The 20,376-nt window shown below is 36.8% G+C and overlaps 2 protein-coding genes and 1 long non-coding RNA gene across 3 annotated transcripts; 1 reads left to right on the forward strand and 2 right to left on the reverse strand.

The window, feature by feature from the left end:
* Nucleotides 1–7,347: 7,347 nt before the first annotated feature.
* On the forward strand, nt 7,348–9,402 carry LOC126618718 (uncharacterized). The gene is made up of 2 exons (XR_007621822.1): nt 7,348–8,571; nt 8,986–9,402. It is a non-coding gene; the product is annotated as an uncharacterized LOC126618718 (long non-coding RNA).
* On the reverse strand, nt 9,193–13,845 carry LOC126618717 (selenium-binding protein 2). Its single transcript, XM_050286861.1, has 7 exons — nt 13,581–13,845; nt 12,399–12,594; nt 11,332–11,559; nt 10,795–11,026; nt 10,570–10,677; nt 10,186–10,458; nt 9,193–9,600 (listed from the first exon to the last, which is right to left on the reverse strand). Exons 1-7 carry the CDS (start codon nt 13,735–13,737, stop codon nt 9,319–9,321), a joined length of 1,476 nt encoding a protein of 491 aa, XP_050142818.1. The 5' UTR covers nt 13,738–13,845; the 3' UTR covers nt 9,193–9,318.
* A 2,754-nt stretch (nt 13,846–16,599) lies between these two features.
* LOC126618719 (pentatricopeptide repeat-containing protein At4g14050, mitochondrial) lies at nt 16,600–18,704 on the reverse strand. The gene has a single exon (XM_050286862.1). It carries the CDS (start codon nt 18,604–18,606, stop codon nt 16,774–16,776), a length of 1,833 nt encoding a protein of 610 aa, XP_050142819.1. The 5' UTR covers nt 18,607–18,704; the 3' UTR covers nt 16,600–16,773.
* Nucleotides 18,705–20,376: the final 1,672 nt, after the last annotated feature.

Below are 20,376 nucleotides of genomic sequence, written 5' to 3' on the forward strand. Positions count from 1 at the left end.
TTTTTCACCTTTTCAAAAAAAAAAAAAAAAAAAAAACTTTAGACTTTTTCATTTTTGCATGTCTGCTACAGGAGGATCCACGTTACGACTAATAAGTGATGAGACGACTTGTCTTAATTATGGCTTTATTAGGCGTATTTGGTCCCTGGACTGACCCCTAGCAAGCTATTTCCTCATTCAACCCAAGACATTTCTCCGCAAAAATGCCAAACAGGAGTTAAGTGGGACAATTTGAGTTTACAGGGTAAAATGAGAATGAACTTGAGTTTCAGGAAGCGTCAGGATAAAGCTTATTTCTTATAAAAAAAATAAAAGGATTAAGTACCTAGAACTCCTCAATCTTTTAGTGTTATTTCAAAGTAGTCCCATCCTTTTTAAATATTCCAAACAAGTAACTAGTCTATTGAAAATTTCAGATCTGTTAAGCATCAGTTAAATTTATGTTAAATTAACTACATCTTACATTAGGTTCATTTTCGATCCAATTCAATACCTGTTAAATCATTGGGTTCCATATGTTTGAAATTTAGATTTTGAGGTAAATAGTATTAGTGTTGATCATGATATGCTCTGTTGGTGGGTTTGAATATAAACGCAGGAATGGAGTTTCAATGGTTGTAGGTTGAGCTTGAAGGTGATATTTGGGAATTTTCGATTACGTGAATAAAGGTAATACGCCTTCTAAAAACAAAGAAAACAAGAAGCTACATAATTTACAGTAACGATGTGATTCTCGGTTATTGAAACTGTAATACAACCGATGTCGGTATTTGCTGATATCATTGCTACCATTCTACGTCACTAGAGAACTTTCATTGTTAAAACACAGCTGGTATGGCTTCATAATTGAATTCCCATAAAATGCCAAACTTTATATGGTCAACAACACTGCCGTGATGGACGGGCCTAAAGGCTGCAAGTTATCGTGCATGAGGGGGTTAGGCTAAGGAATTATGATTTGAAGACTCACACAGCAGTGGAATATTCCACAATATTATTACTTATTATTCTTCATTTCTGGATTACAAATTTCACAGCTACTCAATGGCGAAGTCAGGAATTCTCGGAGGAATGAGCGAACTTAAAAGAGTGTAAGATTAAAGAAAAATGACAATAAACAAATCTTTTTATATAGTAATGTCTTCTATAATTAATCAATACAAAGGAAGAGGACTACCCAAAATACTCAAAGGATGACTACTCGGAGGAGGACTGCTCGAAATATTTGAAGGTGGAGGAGGACTACCCGGAATATTTGAAGGAAGAGGAGGACTATCCAGAATATTTGGAGAAGGATTTAAACACTGTTTTTTATAGCATCGTTCCATTACGTAATTGTATAATGAAAGAAAGAAAAAAATATCTTAGACTCTTAATCCTAGAGTAGACTAATATATAATCAAACCAAGAATTTAATTAATCAATATCAACAATCATATGAATAATCAAGAATTCAATTTTTATTCTAAACAACAACTGGTCATTAGGGTCTTTTAAGTAATTGAGTAAGTTGATTAGGGTTTATAGTGGTTACGGTAATCATTTTTTTGTCATTTGCAAAGCTGCATTTTATTTAGGGTTTTAGTTGGTTGAGTTGGGGTTTATTATGTTAATATAAATATGATGTAAATGTCTTCACCATGTTCAGCTGTTTTTTTTCTTGCTAGACCATGTGTGTATTCAAGTTCCTATATATATATATATATCCTCTTTTATGTACTTCAAAAAAAAAAAATCAATAATCATCATAGTATTCATATAAATAATCTATAATCAATAACCATATAATGTATTACCCTATAATCTTATATCAATTAAACAAAAATTCATATTCACTAATCTATTAGGGTTTGAAATAAATATAAATTTAAACAGTAATATAAGTAAAATCAGGTGCTCAATAACCTATGCTAGCACACTAGTCAAAGTCGCCTAATGGGACTTGTACGATTGAACCTATTGCTCATCAATCTATGCTAGCACATGAGTCGAAGTCGCCTAATGCAACCTGTACGACATAGTTGGGTGTAATCATAATATACGCTCTAGTGCTACGATCACGTGAAGACTGGCGCTATGCGCGGTCACCTACGAGTCGGAGTCGCCTAATGCGACCTGTAAGACAGGACTGACACCTACTTGGATCCAAGGTGAGTGTGCAATGCGGGAGGTGAACATATATGTGAAGCACTTGCTCTGGCCCGAGGCGAGCACTAACACCGAGGTGCAGCAATGATGAGCAGACTACATGAATATAAGCATGCCATAATGATGCAATAATTCTAATCAACATAATAACATTCATAGCCGTAGATATAATTATGGCATCAAAGATTATAAGCATACCCATGCATCTCGTAGGATGCAACATGTTTCATAAATTCCGTCATTTTGCTAATTTTTATAAACTTTAGTCTAATCCAGGCATAGGTAAGAAATTCTTTTTCAAATGCATAATTGGAAACTATCAATCATATATATACTATAAAAAGGAAAAGACCCACTCACCTGAAGTCTGCGTTACAACTCCCTAGCACGAATATCGAGGTGTCTCGAACAATCGGCGCCTAGAACAATTATCAAATCATGTCTCAGAATTATTATCGATAGAACACGTAACTTACATAAAATGCATCCCAACAGAATTCTAGAATGATTGCTAACCCATTGACCAAAAGTGAACCATCGGTCAAAGGTAGAAGGTAGGGTCCACAACCCTAGGTAACTCGATCAGGAAGATCCGCACCCTGAATTTCCAATCCGTAACTTCCCAAGAGTTTCAATAAGCTTCCAAAACAACATCCTAAAGTTTCGGAACGATCTAATGGTTGGATCTTCGCCAATCGCTAAAATTAAGTGGCAGCTGACGTTTTATTTTACGAACTTACAAATCCAATTCGGGAAGATCCATACGTAGGATTCCTGATCCGTAAGTTTCTAATATCTTCAAATATTATGTACTATAACGTATTAAAGTTTGGTGATGATCCAACGGTCAGATAGTCGAATCATAAATGGTCAAGTGACATAGTATTCCATACTAGGTTCAAACTATCAAACTATAACAAACGGTTATCAAATTGACATAAAATTTAACTCACAAAGGCAGCGTCAGCCCACTAGCCATGCTCTGCCGTACATGGCGGTCGGCCATCCCGACTCGCCGGAAAATTCAACTAATTCCAAAAATTCTAAAATTTTAGTAGAATGAAAATCTCAATGAGTAGATCAAGTTTTATACCTGTGGCTAAGTCCAATTTGGCCGGAAAAAGCTTCAAATCTCCACGAACCCGCCGGAAACCCTAGAAAAGGGTGGTTGTCAATTCGGCTTCTTCGGTGCTCCGCCACTCCAACCAAGCCTTGAGACTGTTCCTAGGTTCAAGAGAATTCAACCCATGGTGGTGGTCGACGAAGTTTGTTTCAGAAATGGCTGATCGCTGCCGTGAGACCCTCGGCGCCACTCACTCGGTTCCTCATGAAACTGGGGCTATAAGCCGTCGAGTTTGGGTGGGAATTGAAGAGGGAAGATCGATGAGTCAGGTGATGGTGTTGGATGGCTTCAACATGCCGGAAATCCGACAGAAAAAGCAACGGAAAAGTCGATAGAAACCTGGTCAAAACCCGGGTCAGGTGAGGGTCCGAGTTGGGTGGTCTCCTCTCTTATCTCCCTTCCATCATTTCCTTATTTCTGATTGGTCACTCATTTTTCTTCCCTTTTCCCGATTGGAATAGTTTCTCGCTATATGAGCGTGAAAGTTCAACGTTCAAAAGATGCCTTCTTGAGCTAAAAGCTTGTTTATTCTTTTCATTTGTGCATCTGGGCTTGTAGTTGTGTTGCAAGCAATTCTCTCTGTCAGGCATACCTGATAGTGTCCCCCATTTTGTTTCGCTTTTGAGCGAGGTCCTTATTTCTTTTATGCAATTTTATTTCTTCTATAACAACATGATGTTTTCCCCCTTCTCTGGTTGCTCTCCCTCTCTCCTGCCATTCTCTTCCAATTGGGCAGCAGTCATCTTTTTCCTCTCATTCTCTTTCCGATTGGCCAATACTCCCACTCTTTTCTCTCAACTAATAATAAAATAATAATAATATGATAACAAAATAATTTCAAAATAATAATATAATAATTATGAGAAATATATAAGATAATAAATAGTAATCTTTACAAGGGTACTTTTTCGAATTTGTAGTTCTGTAAAATTTTAACCGTAACTCTATATTCGCTTCCGCTTGCGCCTACGCGTCCGTATCGTTGAGTACTTCAAGAATATGATAAATAATAGCCCATACGCTTCACGAAATGATGGTCAACTGGAGTCAACGTTCTCGCCTCTAAGGGCATTTTCGTTAATTCACTCATTTAAAATTTATAAAAACATAAAATTAGGGATGAGTTATCACAAAAAATATGTTTGCGCCTTGAATTGGGTTTGAAAAATTTCCAAAATTTTGGGCGAAAAGAGTGACCCAAAACAAAGTCGTAATTACCATTACCATACCATGCCAACATAACTATTTGGCATGCCAAAATTCGGTATACCAAAAGTTTGGCACAGTAAAGGTAATAGGTTTTGTCATACCAAAAGTTTTGTATGGTAATTGGTACATGGGTTTTGGTACAATAATCATACCAATATCACCCCTAGTGTTAGTTGAAGGTCGTAACAGTTGTAGTGACAGATTTTGTAATTTTTATTTTTTTTAAATGCATTTAAGTATCATAATACATGATGAATTTTTTAAATGTATTTAAGTATCGTACCAATAACATAAATATTGTTGATATATTGTCAATATTGTAACTTTTTATTGATTTTATACAAAATCACCCTTTTATTTAAGAGTAAATTGTAACAATGGTCCCTGAACTTTAATCAAATTGGAGCAATGGTCCCTCAACTAAAAATCCATTACCATTGGTCTCTCAACTTATCAAAATGTGTAGCTATAGTCATTTTCATCAATTTCTTCAAAATTTTGTCAAAATATGTTATGTTGGAATAACCATTTATATAATTAGGGTCCCTCAACTCATCAAAGTGTGTAATTATGGTCATTTTCGTCAACTACGTAAATTTTTTTGTCAAAACGAGTTATGTTGGAATGACCATTGCTACAATTGGGTTGAAGTTAAGAGACAATTTCTCCAGTTGAATTAAAGTTGAGGGGATCAAAGGTAATGGATTTTTAGTTGAGGGACCATAGCTGCACGTTTTGATGAGTTGAATGACCAATGATAATGGATTTTTAGTTGAATGATCATTGCTCCAATTGAGTTAAAGTTAAGGGACCATAGCTACAATTTACTCTTTATTTAATTGAAACTAATTTATATCCCACTTGATGAACTTTTTATGTTCTGAAAAACTTAAACCATTCAATTGAATTAGAATGCGTGAGATATATGAATGTTTAGAGGTTAAAACTCTTGAAATCTTGAACTTTTTTATTTGTGTTGAATAGATTTAGACCGACCAAACTAAACCGAGTCAAGCTAATTAACTATGGTTAGGTTTGGTGTAGTTTTAATGACGGTATTGGAGGTACAGAACCAAACTGAACCTTTGAGAACTAATTGAATCGGCTTTTTTTTTCTTATGTCAAACTGAATCATACCAATCCGTACCACCCCTAATTTAGGATGTCAACGAACCAGGGTTAATAATTTGGATCCGTGGAAATGCCCTGAATCCAAATATGGATGTTGCTCGTAACTGGGCTTTTGCTAGTTCAAAGAAATAAATACAAATAGAATCGGAGAGGGTCATTTTCCGGTGACGAGAATTTGTCACTTTACGCCGCCTAGCACCCGGCGCCAATTGCTATTTAGATGAGTGTGGTAGTTGAGTAATGCTATACTTACCGCTAGTTGTACAATTATTTATATCATTTTTTTAATAGAGATAGGAATCCATCAACGTATATAGGTCTCATCTCTCTAATAGAGATAAGGTTCGCCAACACATGTAGGTCTCATTTCTATTAACAAAATAGTATAAATGATGATAGAACTACGTGATAAAAGTAGCATTTTTGTAGTTATTATGATTTCGTTTAACTAGTTAGTCTGTTAGACAAAACATTAACTTTTCTATATAACAAAGGGGATAAAACTTGGGTACTGCCTTGTCAGTACCAGACTGACTTATTAGATGGCCCAATAATTGTCTAAGGGTGGGTTCGGTACGGTTACCGTACCAAAACCCTTGTACCAATTACCGTACCAAACTTTCGGTTTGGTAAAATCTATTACCATTATCGTACCAAACTTTCGGTATAATGAAGTTCGGTATTGCCAAAAGTTCGGTTGGCATGGTATGGCAATGGTAATTGCCATTTTGTTTTAGGACAAAATCTGTTTTTGTTTTTTTAACCCAATTCAAGGGCAAAACTTTTTTTTTGTATCTTTATCTCATACATTATAGATTAAATTTATATATTATTCATCATTCACAATTCACATACATAATAATTCAAATGATGCATCAAGATTCATCATGAAAATTAAGCTTACAATCCAAATAGAAGTTAACAATCCAAATATAAATTAAAGTTTCAAACCAAATGAAAATTGGAAGTAAACTTCAAAAAGGAGAATTCATTGATCATTTATTCAAGCTTGGGATGTTGAAGCTTTTGGAGAAGGCATTGAACTTGTAGAATATTGAGTTTGTGTCAAGCCTACATTACAAACTAAAAAAACATATTAATTAGTAGCAAGAAGAATTAAAGTTGAAGACCATTTAATAATAAATTTACTAAAAAAATTAAAGCATATCTTTCTTGTTTTCTCTTCTTCCATTTCTTTGTAAAATCGAAGTATATCATCTGTTGGTTCCTTGTAGAAGTTTACTTCATCTGCCCTTAAGTCAACCACTAGTACGCACTAGTGCCTCTATTATTTTAGGAGTCAAAGATACCCTAAAAGGATCCACAACCCTCCTCCCTAGGCTAAATGCATTTTCACTAGCAATAGTAGAAGTGGAGGTTACAAAGATATTATGGCTATTTGTGAAAGAATTAGGAACTCTTTTGTGTTTGATTTCTTTCCATAATTTCAAGAGATCAAAGTCACCAACAACAATGATAATATAAGTAGGGTTTTATTTTCAAATTATTGGAATATTATAAATATGTGTTATATAATTATCTATTATATAATTTATAAATTATAAATTGTATTACATTTTCGGTATGGTACGGTAATACCGTGGTAATGGTATCCATTACAAATACCGTACCATGAAATTTTGGTACGGTATAATACCGTACCATTACCGATTGGAACAAAAATTTTGGCACAAAATCGGTATGATACCGGTTGGCAATTCGGTTAGTACGGCAATTTAGCAAAAAAATCCACCCCTTGTCCACCACCTGTCTTTAAAACTCACGTCCAAATTCTTGCTATCCTGATAACCAAACACCTATCTTCTTCCTCCCTTCCCTGTGGCAGCCGCTCCGTCAATCCCAACCTCTCTCCTCCGTCATCGTTATTCCTCTGCAAACCCAACCAAACTATCGCCCTTCCTCTGCAAATTCGACCAAACCAGTGCACCAACCAAAACCAATTCTTACAGGTGCCATGAATTCGATTACTCAACGATTTCATAAGATACAATTAATCATCGGTTCTAAAGCTGATGAACGACGGTGGCTGTTGGTGGTGGGTGAGGACGGTTGTCGAAGGTGCAAAAGACAACAAAGATGGTGACTCCCATCTCCATATGGGTCTTATTTTGTTCATCTTGAAAAGAAATCATTTTTTATTTAAATTTGCAATTATGATGAATGGCAGCCATGGTGGTGATTGGAATGGGCGAAGGAAGATGAAGGAAAAAGAGTGAAAAAGTTGCAGGGAAGAAGAAACGAGGTGTTTGGTTGTGTGTTTCAAGGTGTATGGTTGTGTGAATTATGGGAAATCAATTTCAGGTGACCGAAGCTAAGTAGTCTTAAATTAGTCCATATTACTTTCGTTAATTGTTTTTAGCGGGTATTGGCCCAGGCCTCCCCGGGCCCTTTCCCCGCGTTTGTTTTACTTTTCTTTTTTTCTTCATATTATTAATAAAATCTTGTAGAGGGGGATGGACGGGGGTTTCTGGGTGCAATGGTCTTTTCTCTTTTGGAAGAGGATTGGTGCCTTGCACGTGACGGTTGACGAAGAGCTAATCTCATCTAATCCGTCTCTACAAAAAAAATATTAAAAAAAAAAAAAAAGTGTATGGTTGTGTTTAAGAGAATTCTTAGAACACAGGTGTCCTCAGTTTCGTGGGCCACATAAGCAAGTCAGCAGTGGAATTATTTTGATTACGATAACGTCTCACTGGCTTCGTAGTTTTCTCTGTATCCAAACACTCTCATCAGTTCGGTTTTTTCATTCTTTTCATGGTATAGGCACGATTGTGCCCCGCAGTTGTTGATTACAATCTTCATTGTCTCTATTTCTCTTCAGGTTCTTCATTTATCCGTCTCTAATTTTGATTGAGACTGAAAATTGCAGACAACTACCCCCGTGCCCATCGGGTTCCCAATAAATGTCTCTGCATGTTGATTTTCCAAGGAGGAAAGAGGTAATTGCATAGCAAACATAACATTTTTTTCTTATGTTTGAAGAAAAACTACATGCATGCGGTAAGTACAAAATCTAAATTGCAGAGCCGTCTCAATGCAAACTTAATCCTAAGACGAAAATAAAATGAGGTTTTTCTAATTTAGTATGTGGTTTTTTTATAGGCTAGTTAAATTATAAAACTTTTCAATTCAATCCACCACCATCTCCACACCAAAGTAAATTTAACCATTTAAGGCACATTAAATAAGATTTAGGAAAATAGTGGAAGACTTCAGAATCAAAAACAGTCGCAGAGCCACAAAGATGCAAAATTTTTGTTAATTACCTATTTGAATCTTATGCACAATAAATAGAACCTTAAGGTTAGTTTCCCATTTGATTTCGTTTCCTTGTTGACTCTTAATCTCGACAGATTACAATGTTGAAAGCAACTCCATAGGACAAAGAAGAGGGCACCAAATTTCGCCTGCACAATAAGATCTCCTTATCATGAAACAATTAGTATAATCTCACTCCAAAAATGGATGTTGATTGTTGTACCAAAAGATGAGAGCGTGCGAAGAGGCTAGCAATACTGTGCTTGTAAAAAGAGATGGATATCACGGTCATGCCATACATATGATGTCATAATTCACACACCGGATGGTTTTATTTTATTTATTTTAAAAGATAAGTTCATACTACATTATTTTCAGTACCAGATGATAAAATTAGACAGCAATTGCAAGAGAAACTTTGAGAATGATTAAACCCAAATATCTGAAGTGCAGTCACCACCAGGATATCTCATTTCATGGGCTAGGGAAGGACCATCCGGTTCAGCTCCAAAGTCGACGAAAAAGTTCGGGTTTAATGCAAGACCACCCTTCTCAGCGTTAACATCAAGCTGTAGCATGTGAGATCCCTTCTCCAGAAGGTCGGGGTAAAATTGGCGATCCCATGTACTGAAAAGCGAGTTGGTGACATAAAGCCGCTTCCCATCCAAACTTAACTGGATCATCTGAGGTCCACCTCTCAACTTTTTCCCCTGAATGGAAGACATGAACTCATCAATCAATGTTAAACAGTAAAACGAAATTTCCGGCATGAAATATCTTTGAGAACTACCATCAAGTATGGCAACCATGAACGTACTTATGCCTCATAAAAGCTAGATGTATCTATTTTTTTATACTACAATCATGTGGTGAATGAGACATACATGAGAAGAAGATAGAACATGTGATGCATGGGAAATGCTGCAAAGAGATGATAACATTTCATGTCAAGGCGATGCATTATAATTCACACCCGCTACTCACCCCTTACTCGCTTCAAAACTGAAAACCGAGAGAGTTGGAGAGTTGGTGCGGAAAGACATTAACCTAGGATCTTGAGTACATCTTATTTACTTAGCAATTATACTCTACATTGGACAGGAGAGTGACTATATCAACAATATTCTGATGCCTTTTATTAGACAATAGCATGTAAAATGGTGAGCAAATTTTGGTACAGGACTACTACGATACAGCAGCCAAACCAACTCTTAATCCACAGAAAAAAAAAGACTTAAGTGATGGTAAGGAATACTAATTGATACCGAAAGTTATCAGATGAAGATCACACAGACCTGGATCTCTGGGACGTCAAACTGCTTTGTTGTACCATCTTCAGCCTCAGCAACAACTGGGCATCCCTTTTGGATTAGCCCCCCGACCCATATTTGGCCCGTCAGCTTAGGATTTTTGGGGTCCTCAATGTTATACTGTCTCACATCTCCATGAAGCCAGTTCACAAAGTATAGAAAACGATCATCAAGTGAGATCAGAAAATCAGTTATAAGCCCAGGCATCTCCGGAAGAATCCAGTTCTGCACCTTCAATGGTTTCACTGATATTGCAACCTGTAAAAATGTATTAGGATTTATTGGGTACTCCGGACCTAGTACTTTAATTTTTTCCAAAACAAAAAAGAAAATAAGGATTCAAAAGACAGTAAGAATGAATCGAATTACCTCATGGCTCCACGAACCATCATCTGTCTTGAAGAATCGCACCATGTTACTTGTCAAGGCACACCCAACAAATCCAGTGTCCTTAGAAGGATCATGCAGGAACCTTATCTGCAAACAGTGAGATTCAGTTATAAAACAGATCCAGAGTCGCCTGATGTCTTTATATAGGAAAATAAACTGTGAAAACGAGTACTGCTGAATGTTGATTAAGTTTATACAACTCGCCTCCAAGGGTAAGAGTCCTGTATTTCCAAGATCCAATGTTTGTTTCAATTCACCTTCTGGCCAGCTGTATACATGAAGATGCCTCCCATACAGTCCATCCGAGACATGCTGAGGGTTGAAACCTTTAGTGAAAGCAGCAGGGGCACCCCATGATGTGCTTATCATTGTCTTGTGTCGTGGCTGGTACCAGAAATCATAGCCAAAAAGTGGACTGTGCCCTGGTTTCTCCCACCTGTCAGATGTTAGGATATCTATATGTAATCAAAACTGTGGAAGTGGCAGATGTCTTCAACCTACCAAGGCTACCATGCAACCAAGCCCAGAGAAGTGGGGTTCGATCTCTTTCAAATGTTTAATAAGGATGCACATAAATGTTAGGTATGATCAATCTCATGTTCCATGTTTATATTGTCAACATATAAACTCAAATTTTACGATATTGATGTGTGTGGGAATCAGTCAATTCCACATGGTGTTACATGACAGTTCTTCAAAATCTACAATAAATGAATTGAGGTTTCCAGCGGAAGGTCATACCTGCCCTTCACATTAAACTCAGAGTCAAGGAGAAGAAATCCATTTCCTACAGCATTGCCATCTTTATCTCCTAGGCAAGAAACCAGTAGATCGCCCGAAGCAAGGCAATGGGATGTGTGTGGATATGCCAATCCAGTCTTCTGAACAATATCTGCAGGGTCAACAACTTTATGCAAAGAGGGAGCCTTCGGGTTTGTTTTTGTGTCTATCACATATATACGACCAGATCTGAAAGATAAAATAGGATTAATAAGAAGTGCAATACTTTGGCCTACACATATATACAAGCTTGAAAGAACTCACTCAGAATCTTACAGAAAAGAGCCGGTAATGCTTAAGTGATATTTAAAGCATGCAGAACTTGTCAAATAATAGGGAGTAGCAAGTATATATAAACATTAGTTGATGTCACTTATATTACTATATGTTCCATCAATTCACAACACTGGTCTCTGTGTAAGAAGATGCTGATTTTTTAAACTTTCGGATAGTTGATTTTGACACTCCGGTCAGGCCAAACATGATGATCGAAATGCTTGTGTTTTTTTCGAGGGAAATTTCAAAACTTCAACCAAGGATGTCATTCCTAGACAAACAATCTTAAAAATGCTCCAGATACCTAATCAGCTAATGAAATTCGTATCTCCTGTACTATAAGAAATGGTAAAGAAATCACAGGTAGCAGAAGACAAAATGTTCAGTAGAACAGCTTCAACTGCTCGATTACATGTAAAGCCTCAGTTTTAGATGAAATTAAGAATAGTGAATCGCAACATCATGAAAAATAAGTGATACTCCAAACTATTTGCGATCTTTCCTTTCACCAAGGTTGCACCACATCAACATACATCAATTAAGCTTTTAATAAACATTTTAAGATCGAGGAGGTTCCAGCTTGAAAATTTTGATCTGTGCGGATTCTTCTCAAATTTCTTTTCGTTTATCCTTAACCATTTCAGACTGGCTGCCTAACAAGAAATTTCACTTGCTTAACTTCATAAGAACTACTTTTCCAATTAAGACCAAACAGTATAACAGTCCATGCAACATGAAATTTAGTATCTTACATTAATGCAGGTAGTACAAGGAAACGCCGTTCTGCAGATGGATCTCCATGGCAAGAGCTGCACGAGTTCCAGCCAGTGTGATGCAGTTCATCACCTAAATGGGGTACGGGCAGCCTGTGGATTACTTTGGAATAAGTAGGCGAACTTGGATCGACATCAACCGTGGCAAGGTAATCCGGCTTCTCTATTCCCGTTCCTAATTTGCAATACCATTTCGAAGAATTAACATCAATTTTACATCTTCATTGCCAAATGCAAGCAGAAAAACAGTCCATGTAAATAATTCTTTATAAGCAACAATTTAAAGAAACAATAAAATTTGTAGAATTATCAAAGAGATAGGCCAAAGACCACTTCCAACGATCACCAATATTATCCCCAACTTGGTAATTACTACTTGCTCAATCTGTTAGGTGTAAGATTTTATCATAAAAAGCCCACTTCCAACGAACACCAATATTATCCCCAACTTGGTAATTACCAAGTGCCCAATCCATTAGGTGTAAGATTTTATCATAAAAAACCTCAGTGTTAATTAGAGTGAAGTTAGGATGTTTAATCTATTAAATTTGTTTTTACTATAATCGAACACACCCTCTCACATGAGATCGAATTAATAGGTCACACGTGAGAGATCCATACATCGGCAACCACGTAGAACCAAATCACGTAGAGCCAAGGGACCAAAGGACCCACCATCATCGCCACGTGGAGCCAAGGCATGCGAGGCCAAGGGACCCAAGGACCCACCATCATTGCCTTTGTAAAATTATTAAAGAGACGGATTAAAAAGACATCTCTTTGGGCAAGATTTATCATAAAAAATATCGGTATTAGTTAAAGTAAGATTAAAATATTTAAAATTATTACTTTTCTTTTACTATGATCATGTGGGATTCAACAAAATTAAGGAGATAAAGTTCATAAATCCCTTCAAAGTTCAAATCTTTTACTTGTAACCTAACCAATTTAAGATTTTACTATAAATTCAGCAAAAAAAAAAAACAGAGAACAAATTAAAAATTAAAAACCCAAATCACAGAAGATAATTTGTTTTTTAATTTTATTTTATGCAAGATATATGTACAACGAGGGTGGGGGAGTAAGTTTCAACCCATGATTCAACGAAGAAGAAATGAAGGCTTGAATATTTGTGATGAGGGAAAAAGTGCAATCGGGTACCTGAGTAAACGGCAGTTACATAGATGAGAGCCTCTCTCGGACCAGCCATGGCGTCGAGCGGGGTGGCGTACCCGGGCCCACTTTTGCAGCACGCTCCTCCATTGCCCAGGCTCTTCCCTACCGTTCCATGTTGCAGCACCGCCACGTCCGTTGCCATCTCTCTCTCTCTCTCTCTCTAAAACGCGCGCTCTCTCTGTCTCTCTCTCTGGCTCTGATCAGATGAAGAAGATGAACAGAATAATCACGTAGTGAACAAAGCCATTGGGATGGGCAAAATACATATACAACTCTTCTGATGACGTGGCAGAGTTCTATAAGCCGGTTTTATCTGTATGTGGTCTACATTTTTGTCTTGATGCGCATGGTATACATCTCTTTGATGACGTGGCAGAGTTCTATAAACCGGTTTTATCTGTATGTGGCCACATTTTTGTCTTGATGCGCATGGTATTTCACGGAAATGGATTTTCTTCGAATTCATTCATTATAATCTACTAAATTAGAGGATTCGTACAGTTGAAAATTAATCTAACGATTGAAGTTATTATAACTTTTAAAATGGGTTTCTGTTTGTAGCCGTTTGATCAAATTTCAACGGCAAGAATCCCCTAATTTGGTAAATTAGGAGGAAGAGATCCGGCGAGGATCCCTTTTCCGTATTTCACTACTCAGTTTCGATTAGTACGGTAACAACCACACCACGTGTCAGAAGAGAATTGGATAGAGAATAATAACCACATGAGTATTCTACTACGCTGTACTCATATCAAATAAATTGTTTACCATAATAGTCACATTTGAAATAAATATTTGTTACATATACAAGAGGTAAATCACTTTTGTTGTCGATTGTCTTAAAGCTCGTTAGTAAATACTTTTAAAAGTACTTTTAATTATTTTAAAAATATTTTTAAACGAGTATTTAAAATTATCCAAATAATTATGAGATGAATTAGTGACAAGAGTACATGTCGTGTGCATGACCAAATTGCGTACTTGGAAAAATAAAAGCTAGACTTTGGTTACAACGAGATTTGTTGTTATGTCAAGGAGTCAACGAGTGTGTTGTGTTAGGGTATTGGGAATTTTGACGAACTTGGTGGAGGGGATGGGTGGTATGAAGATAAGATAACAACGTGAGAACGGAATTGGATTGTAAAATTAGTTAAGTACAAATTTTATGGCCCGTTTGGTACCCTACCGAAAATATTTTTCTCTTAAGATCAGTTTTTCATAAAATTTAAAAACTTGTTTGGTATAACACAAAATTGTTTTTAAATCTTCACACAAGTTCTTTTCAAAAGAAAAACATAGCTCTCTGTCCAGCAACTCCTTATTGGATCCGGAGTAGGGAGATCGAGATCTGAAGAGATGAGATAAGAGAGAAAGATAGAAGGGAGAGAGAGATAGAAGCAATTGGAAGATATCGCAGGGGTCTTTGCTGCCGAATCTCTTCATACGAGAGAGAGAGAGAGAGGGGAGAGAAGGGAGAGAGAGATGAGACACAGGAGAGAGGATGAAGAAAAAATGATCTGGAAATAAAGAGGATAAGACTGGGGCCTTTAGTTTTAAAAATTAAAAAAACAGACTTTTTATGTTTTCATGAAGTAAGCTATATTTTCAAGTTAGTTTTAAATTCATCGTCGTCTGTGAATGAGAGGTTTTAGGTTTGATTCTCGTCAAATACGAATTTGAATCACATTATTGTTAGCTTATTATGAGGCTAAACCTTAGCGTACCCCTCCTTCCCCTTTAGTGTATCATTTGTTGAAAAAAAAATTCAATTTTTCAAAATAATCTTACCAAACAAAATTGTAGGCTTAGACTCAAAAATTGTTTTTCAAAATAATTCTACCAAACAAAATTTTTTGGTTTGAGACTCAAATACTATTTTTGAGTTAAAAAAAAAGATTTAATTTGAATACCAAACAGATTCTTATAAGCCACACATCTCAAATTCAAATCTCGAAATCCGAAGTCAACAGATCTAGAGATCTAAACGAATTGCACGAAGGTGATGTGGGGTGTATGAAGATATGGAATAGGATCCGGATAATCAATTAATCGTGTCTGTTTATCGTATGTTGTGCGGTTATAAATCATTTTAAAATTAAATATAAATAGTATCTAACGAAAATTAACCGCATGATATACGATGAACGGACACGATTAATTGATTCTCGAATTACCACAAACAGGATCCGTCCTTATCCTGAAGATAGGACCGAAGTGGGAATGGGATTGCATTAGAAAATTTGTTATAGGAATCTTATAAGCCTTCCGACTATTCTTATTTTATTAAGCACCAGATAACCACACATCTCAAAGTCCTATCTGTGAAGATCACTATGTCCAAAAGAAAAGATGATGCTAAAATGTTCCATAAATTAAGATCGCTATGTCGAAAATATTAAAATGATGCAAAAGCACATGAGCCATAAATTATAAGGAAAACTAATAAAAATAACTTGAAAATTTTGAGTTTTAACGATAAGGATAAAATAAAATGTAAAGTAAATAGTACCATGATTGACTTTTTAGTGTAAAAATGTGATTTTTTGTTAAAATGAACCGTACCGAAAGTTTTTCGTTAAAGTTCCCTAAATTATAATTTGTTGCAATTAGGTCTTCCCTCTAACCCTGCCTAAATATTCTAAATTTCACTCATAATACTGGTAGGTTGAATCGTGTGGATTCACCAGGCACCCATCTATTAATTGGTTGACTACATAAATAGTAAGGGTAATGTTATTAATAATCTAAAATTTTTTATTGTGCATTGTATTTTTCTATTTAAATATAAAAAAATTGAAGTGCACAAAATCATTTCAGAGTACCAATAACAATACTCAATAGAAAGACAAACTATTTTTTCCTCATAAACGCTCTTCTTTTTCATTGAATTAAAAAAAAAATCAAACCGAAACAACGGTCAAAATTAAATACGAGTATAGAAGGAGAAAAAAAGTGTGGTTATCGTCCCTTAAAATCATGATTTAGGCGACGCTAAGCAAGTCAATTTTTCTTTAGAAGTGTAAAACGAGACACAAGCCGAAGTTTTGTATTGAAGTTTTTTTTTTCTGGTACGATAACCACAGCGAAAGCAGCTTCAATCTCCACACACCATCGGTCTACCTTCTTTAATTAGAATGCAGAACTTTGTAAAAGAAAGGGAAACCAAAAATATATAGAGTTACCAGAAGTCATTGCACGAACATTTCCCGTCAGTAAAATGATGGTATCGGCTGGCATCTCGAACAATGATGTCCCTCTTCACAATGCTGCTTATGAATTTCAATACAGTATGACAATCTCCGCAGACACGAAGATTTTTTACTATCCGAATAGCAGTTCCCGGAACAGCCTTAAGCAGCCCGTATGCCACAGCCAACCTCTCGCTGTGCCAAAAGAGCTGCCTTTCCTTCTCTTGGTCCTCCATTTCATGTAAAACAAAGCTACTGTCAGGCACATAGCCTCTTCTCCTCATCTCTGCATCTAACTCCTTGAGCAAACCGAAAATCTCATCCTTCATAGGATGAGATGTCTCTCCGGCGTAAAAGACTTGGCTTTCCTTTCCAATGCCAACGGAACTATAACCAGGCTTCTTCTTAACTTCTCTAGCAACCATCAACTTTCTCACTTCTGCTACGTTTTCCCACATACGCGCACCGGCATAGACATTAGACAACAGTATGTAACTTGAAGGGTCTTCTGGTTTTAAGCTTAAAAGATGATCGGCAACCCTGATTCCCATTGGGGTATCTCCATGATGTCTGCAAGCACTTAACAAAGCTGCCCAAGTGGGTTCATCCGGCTCAAACGGCATTGAATCAATAACATTCGAAGCTTCATCAAGGTGCCCCGAGCGACTAAGAAGATCCAAAAAGCATGTATAGTGCTGCAGGGAGGGGCTAATCCCGTAATCCTCAATCATAGATCTGAAAAGAGCACGTCCTTTGCTAACTAAACCAACATGGCTACAAGCATAAATCAATCCAACAAAGGTAACTTGATTTGGCCTTATTCCGGCTGCAATCATCTGATCATATAAAGTCAAAGCTTCCCCAGCTCGCCCGTGCTGAGCTGCCCCAACAATTATAGAAGTCCAAGAAACTACATCTCTTCGATGCATTCGAGCAAAAATATCCTTAGCAGCTAAAATGTCACTACATTTTGCATACATATCAACTAGTGCATTACTAATAAACAAGCAAGACTCATAGCCAAGACCAATAACTAGACCATGAACCTGCTTTCCAAGCTCCAACACTGCCAAATTAGCAGAAGCTCCAACAATGCTGGAGAGAACTAATGGGTCCACTATATCAACCCCGTCTCTCCTCATTTCAATAAACAAATAAAATGCATCAACGCCGTGTCCACTCTGTACCAACCCAGATATCAAAGCAGTCCAACAAAACAAATTCTTAAGAGGTAACCTCTCAAACATTTCGATAGCATCTGATTTCCTTCCACTCCTGGCATACCCCGAAATCAGAGCAGTCCAAGAAACCAGACTTCTGGACACAATTGAATCAAAAACCGCACGAGCATTATCAGGCAATCCACATTTCGCATACATATCAACCAGGGACGACTTAACCACATCATCATAGCGAAACGGGGACACCAAAAATCGGCCATGCACTTGCTTGCCTTGTCTAACAGCTTCCAAACCAGAGCAGGCCTTGACAATGCAAGCAAACACAAAATGGTCCGGCTGCAAACCATCAGACTCGAACATTGCAGGGAACATGGAGAGGGTTCGGTGGGGGACGTTGGCTAGGTTGTGGGCGGTGAAAATTGAAGCCCACGAGACAAGGTCTCGTTGAGGCATTTCGTCGAACACCCGGCGCGCGTCTTCGACTAGACCGCATTTCCCGTAGGCATCCAAGAGTGTGTTGGGTAAGGGCACGCATAGACGGAGGCCCGTTTTGATGATTTGGGCGTGGAGGTTTTTGGCGATAAAAGGCACGCGGCGTCGGGCGCAGAGTTGCAGTTGGTGTAGGAAGTGAGACGCTGGCATTCATCACCTAGTTCTACACAAAGCCCCACCGTGTTCGTTGGAGTTCTAACAAGCGAACAGCGTCAAAAAATTCTAAATTTTGTTAAATCTAACAAGCGAACAGCGTCAAAAAATTATTTTAACTGCTTATTTAACTTTTCATCTCCAATAAATTATATATTTAACAAACTAAAATGTGAATGGGTAATGCTAAGAATACCAAAATTTCAGACTAAATTTAATAAACCAAATGATGTGGTTGGTGATTATTATATTGTTACTTAAGTATTGATTAATATGCTTATTTTCGGGATCATTATTTTCGGGAAGAGATCCCTTCCGAATCTCTCCCACCAAAGTCCACCAATCAATTAATTCAGGTCCTTGAAATTTGATCTAACGGCTAAAATTATTATATCTTTTAAATGGACCCCTTATTTGTAACCGTTGGATCAAATTTCAAGAGTCTGGATTAATTGATTGGTGGGCTTTGGTAGAAGAGATCTGGACAGGATATCTTCCCCTTATTTATATTGGAGACATATCATTTGGTTTAGAAATTTGACCGCCCTAGCATTCTAAAAATAATATTGTAGAGATGCTAGGATTTTAAACTTGTTCTTGCAAAAGTGTCAGAATTTTGAAACTGATCTTGTAAAAGTTCATGAATTGTGAAACTGATATTGCAGAAATGTATAAAATTTTGAAACTAATCTTGTATAAATATTGAAATTTTGAAACCGTTCGTGCAGAAGTGCATAGATTGTGAATTGACCTTGCAGAAGTGCATAAAATTTTAAAGTTTGATCTTGCGAAGTGCATGAATTGTGAACTTACAAAAGTGTAGATATTAGTTATTGTGGATGCAAAATTAGTTTGAAATTTTTACAAACGGGGTCAGATATTAATTTGGTTTGCTTGTTTTTTAGTTAGGTTTGTTGCGATTTGAGTTTTGTCTCTCTTGAAATGATTCAAAGATAGTGAATTTCTATAACATGCCTTTTGTGTTTTTGTCTTAATAGGTAAAGCTCCATTTTTCAAAACCGCCTTCTCTTCTCGCTTTCTTTTCTTATTGGTCATCGGTCCACCATTGAGTTTTACTAGTTTTTTAACATTTAGCATATGAATAGTGACTCAATTTAAAGAGAGCCATTCACTTTGCTATCATATATAGAATCACTTATAGTCTGGTTTTTTAAAATAAAATTTTAGTGATTTTACAGCTTGTGAAGCATCAACACATATATAAAATGGGTGTAGCGGAGATGAGGATGCTTCGTTGGATGTGTGGGCATACGAGAAATGGTAAGATTAGGAATGAGAATATTTGAGGTAAAGTAGGAGTAGCCGAAATTGAAGGAAATGTGAGAGAAAATCGGTTACGGTGGTTTGGACATGTGCAAAGAAGGTCTACTGACGCTTTAGTTAGAAGATGCAACTACGGAGCAGAGGTTCAGGGCCGAAGGGGTAGAGGAAGACCTAGGAAAACTTTGAAAAAGACTCTAAGAAAAGACTTAAGAGTACTTGGATTTAACGGAGGACATGACACATGATCGAGCGCAATGGTGTTCTAAGATTTATATAGCCGACCTCACTTAATGAGAAAATACTTTGTTGTTGTTGTACAGCTTGTGTTAGAGAAGTTCTTAGGCTTGTTCGTTAACGTGCTGATAAACTATGGTCAAATATCAATTTGCTCTCTGAAGGTTTCAGTGACATACTTTTCCCCTTGACTGATGTTTAATGTTTTTAACTTTACCTCGTGCCGTTAACTCAATCTAATATTTTATT

This window comes from Malus sylvestris, chromosome 4 (assembly GCF_916048215.2).
Source record: "Malus sylvestris chromosome 4, drMalSylv7.2, whole genome shotgun sequence".
NCBI lineage: Eukaryota > Viridiplantae > Streptophyta > Magnoliopsida > Rosales > Rosaceae > Malus > Malus sylvestris.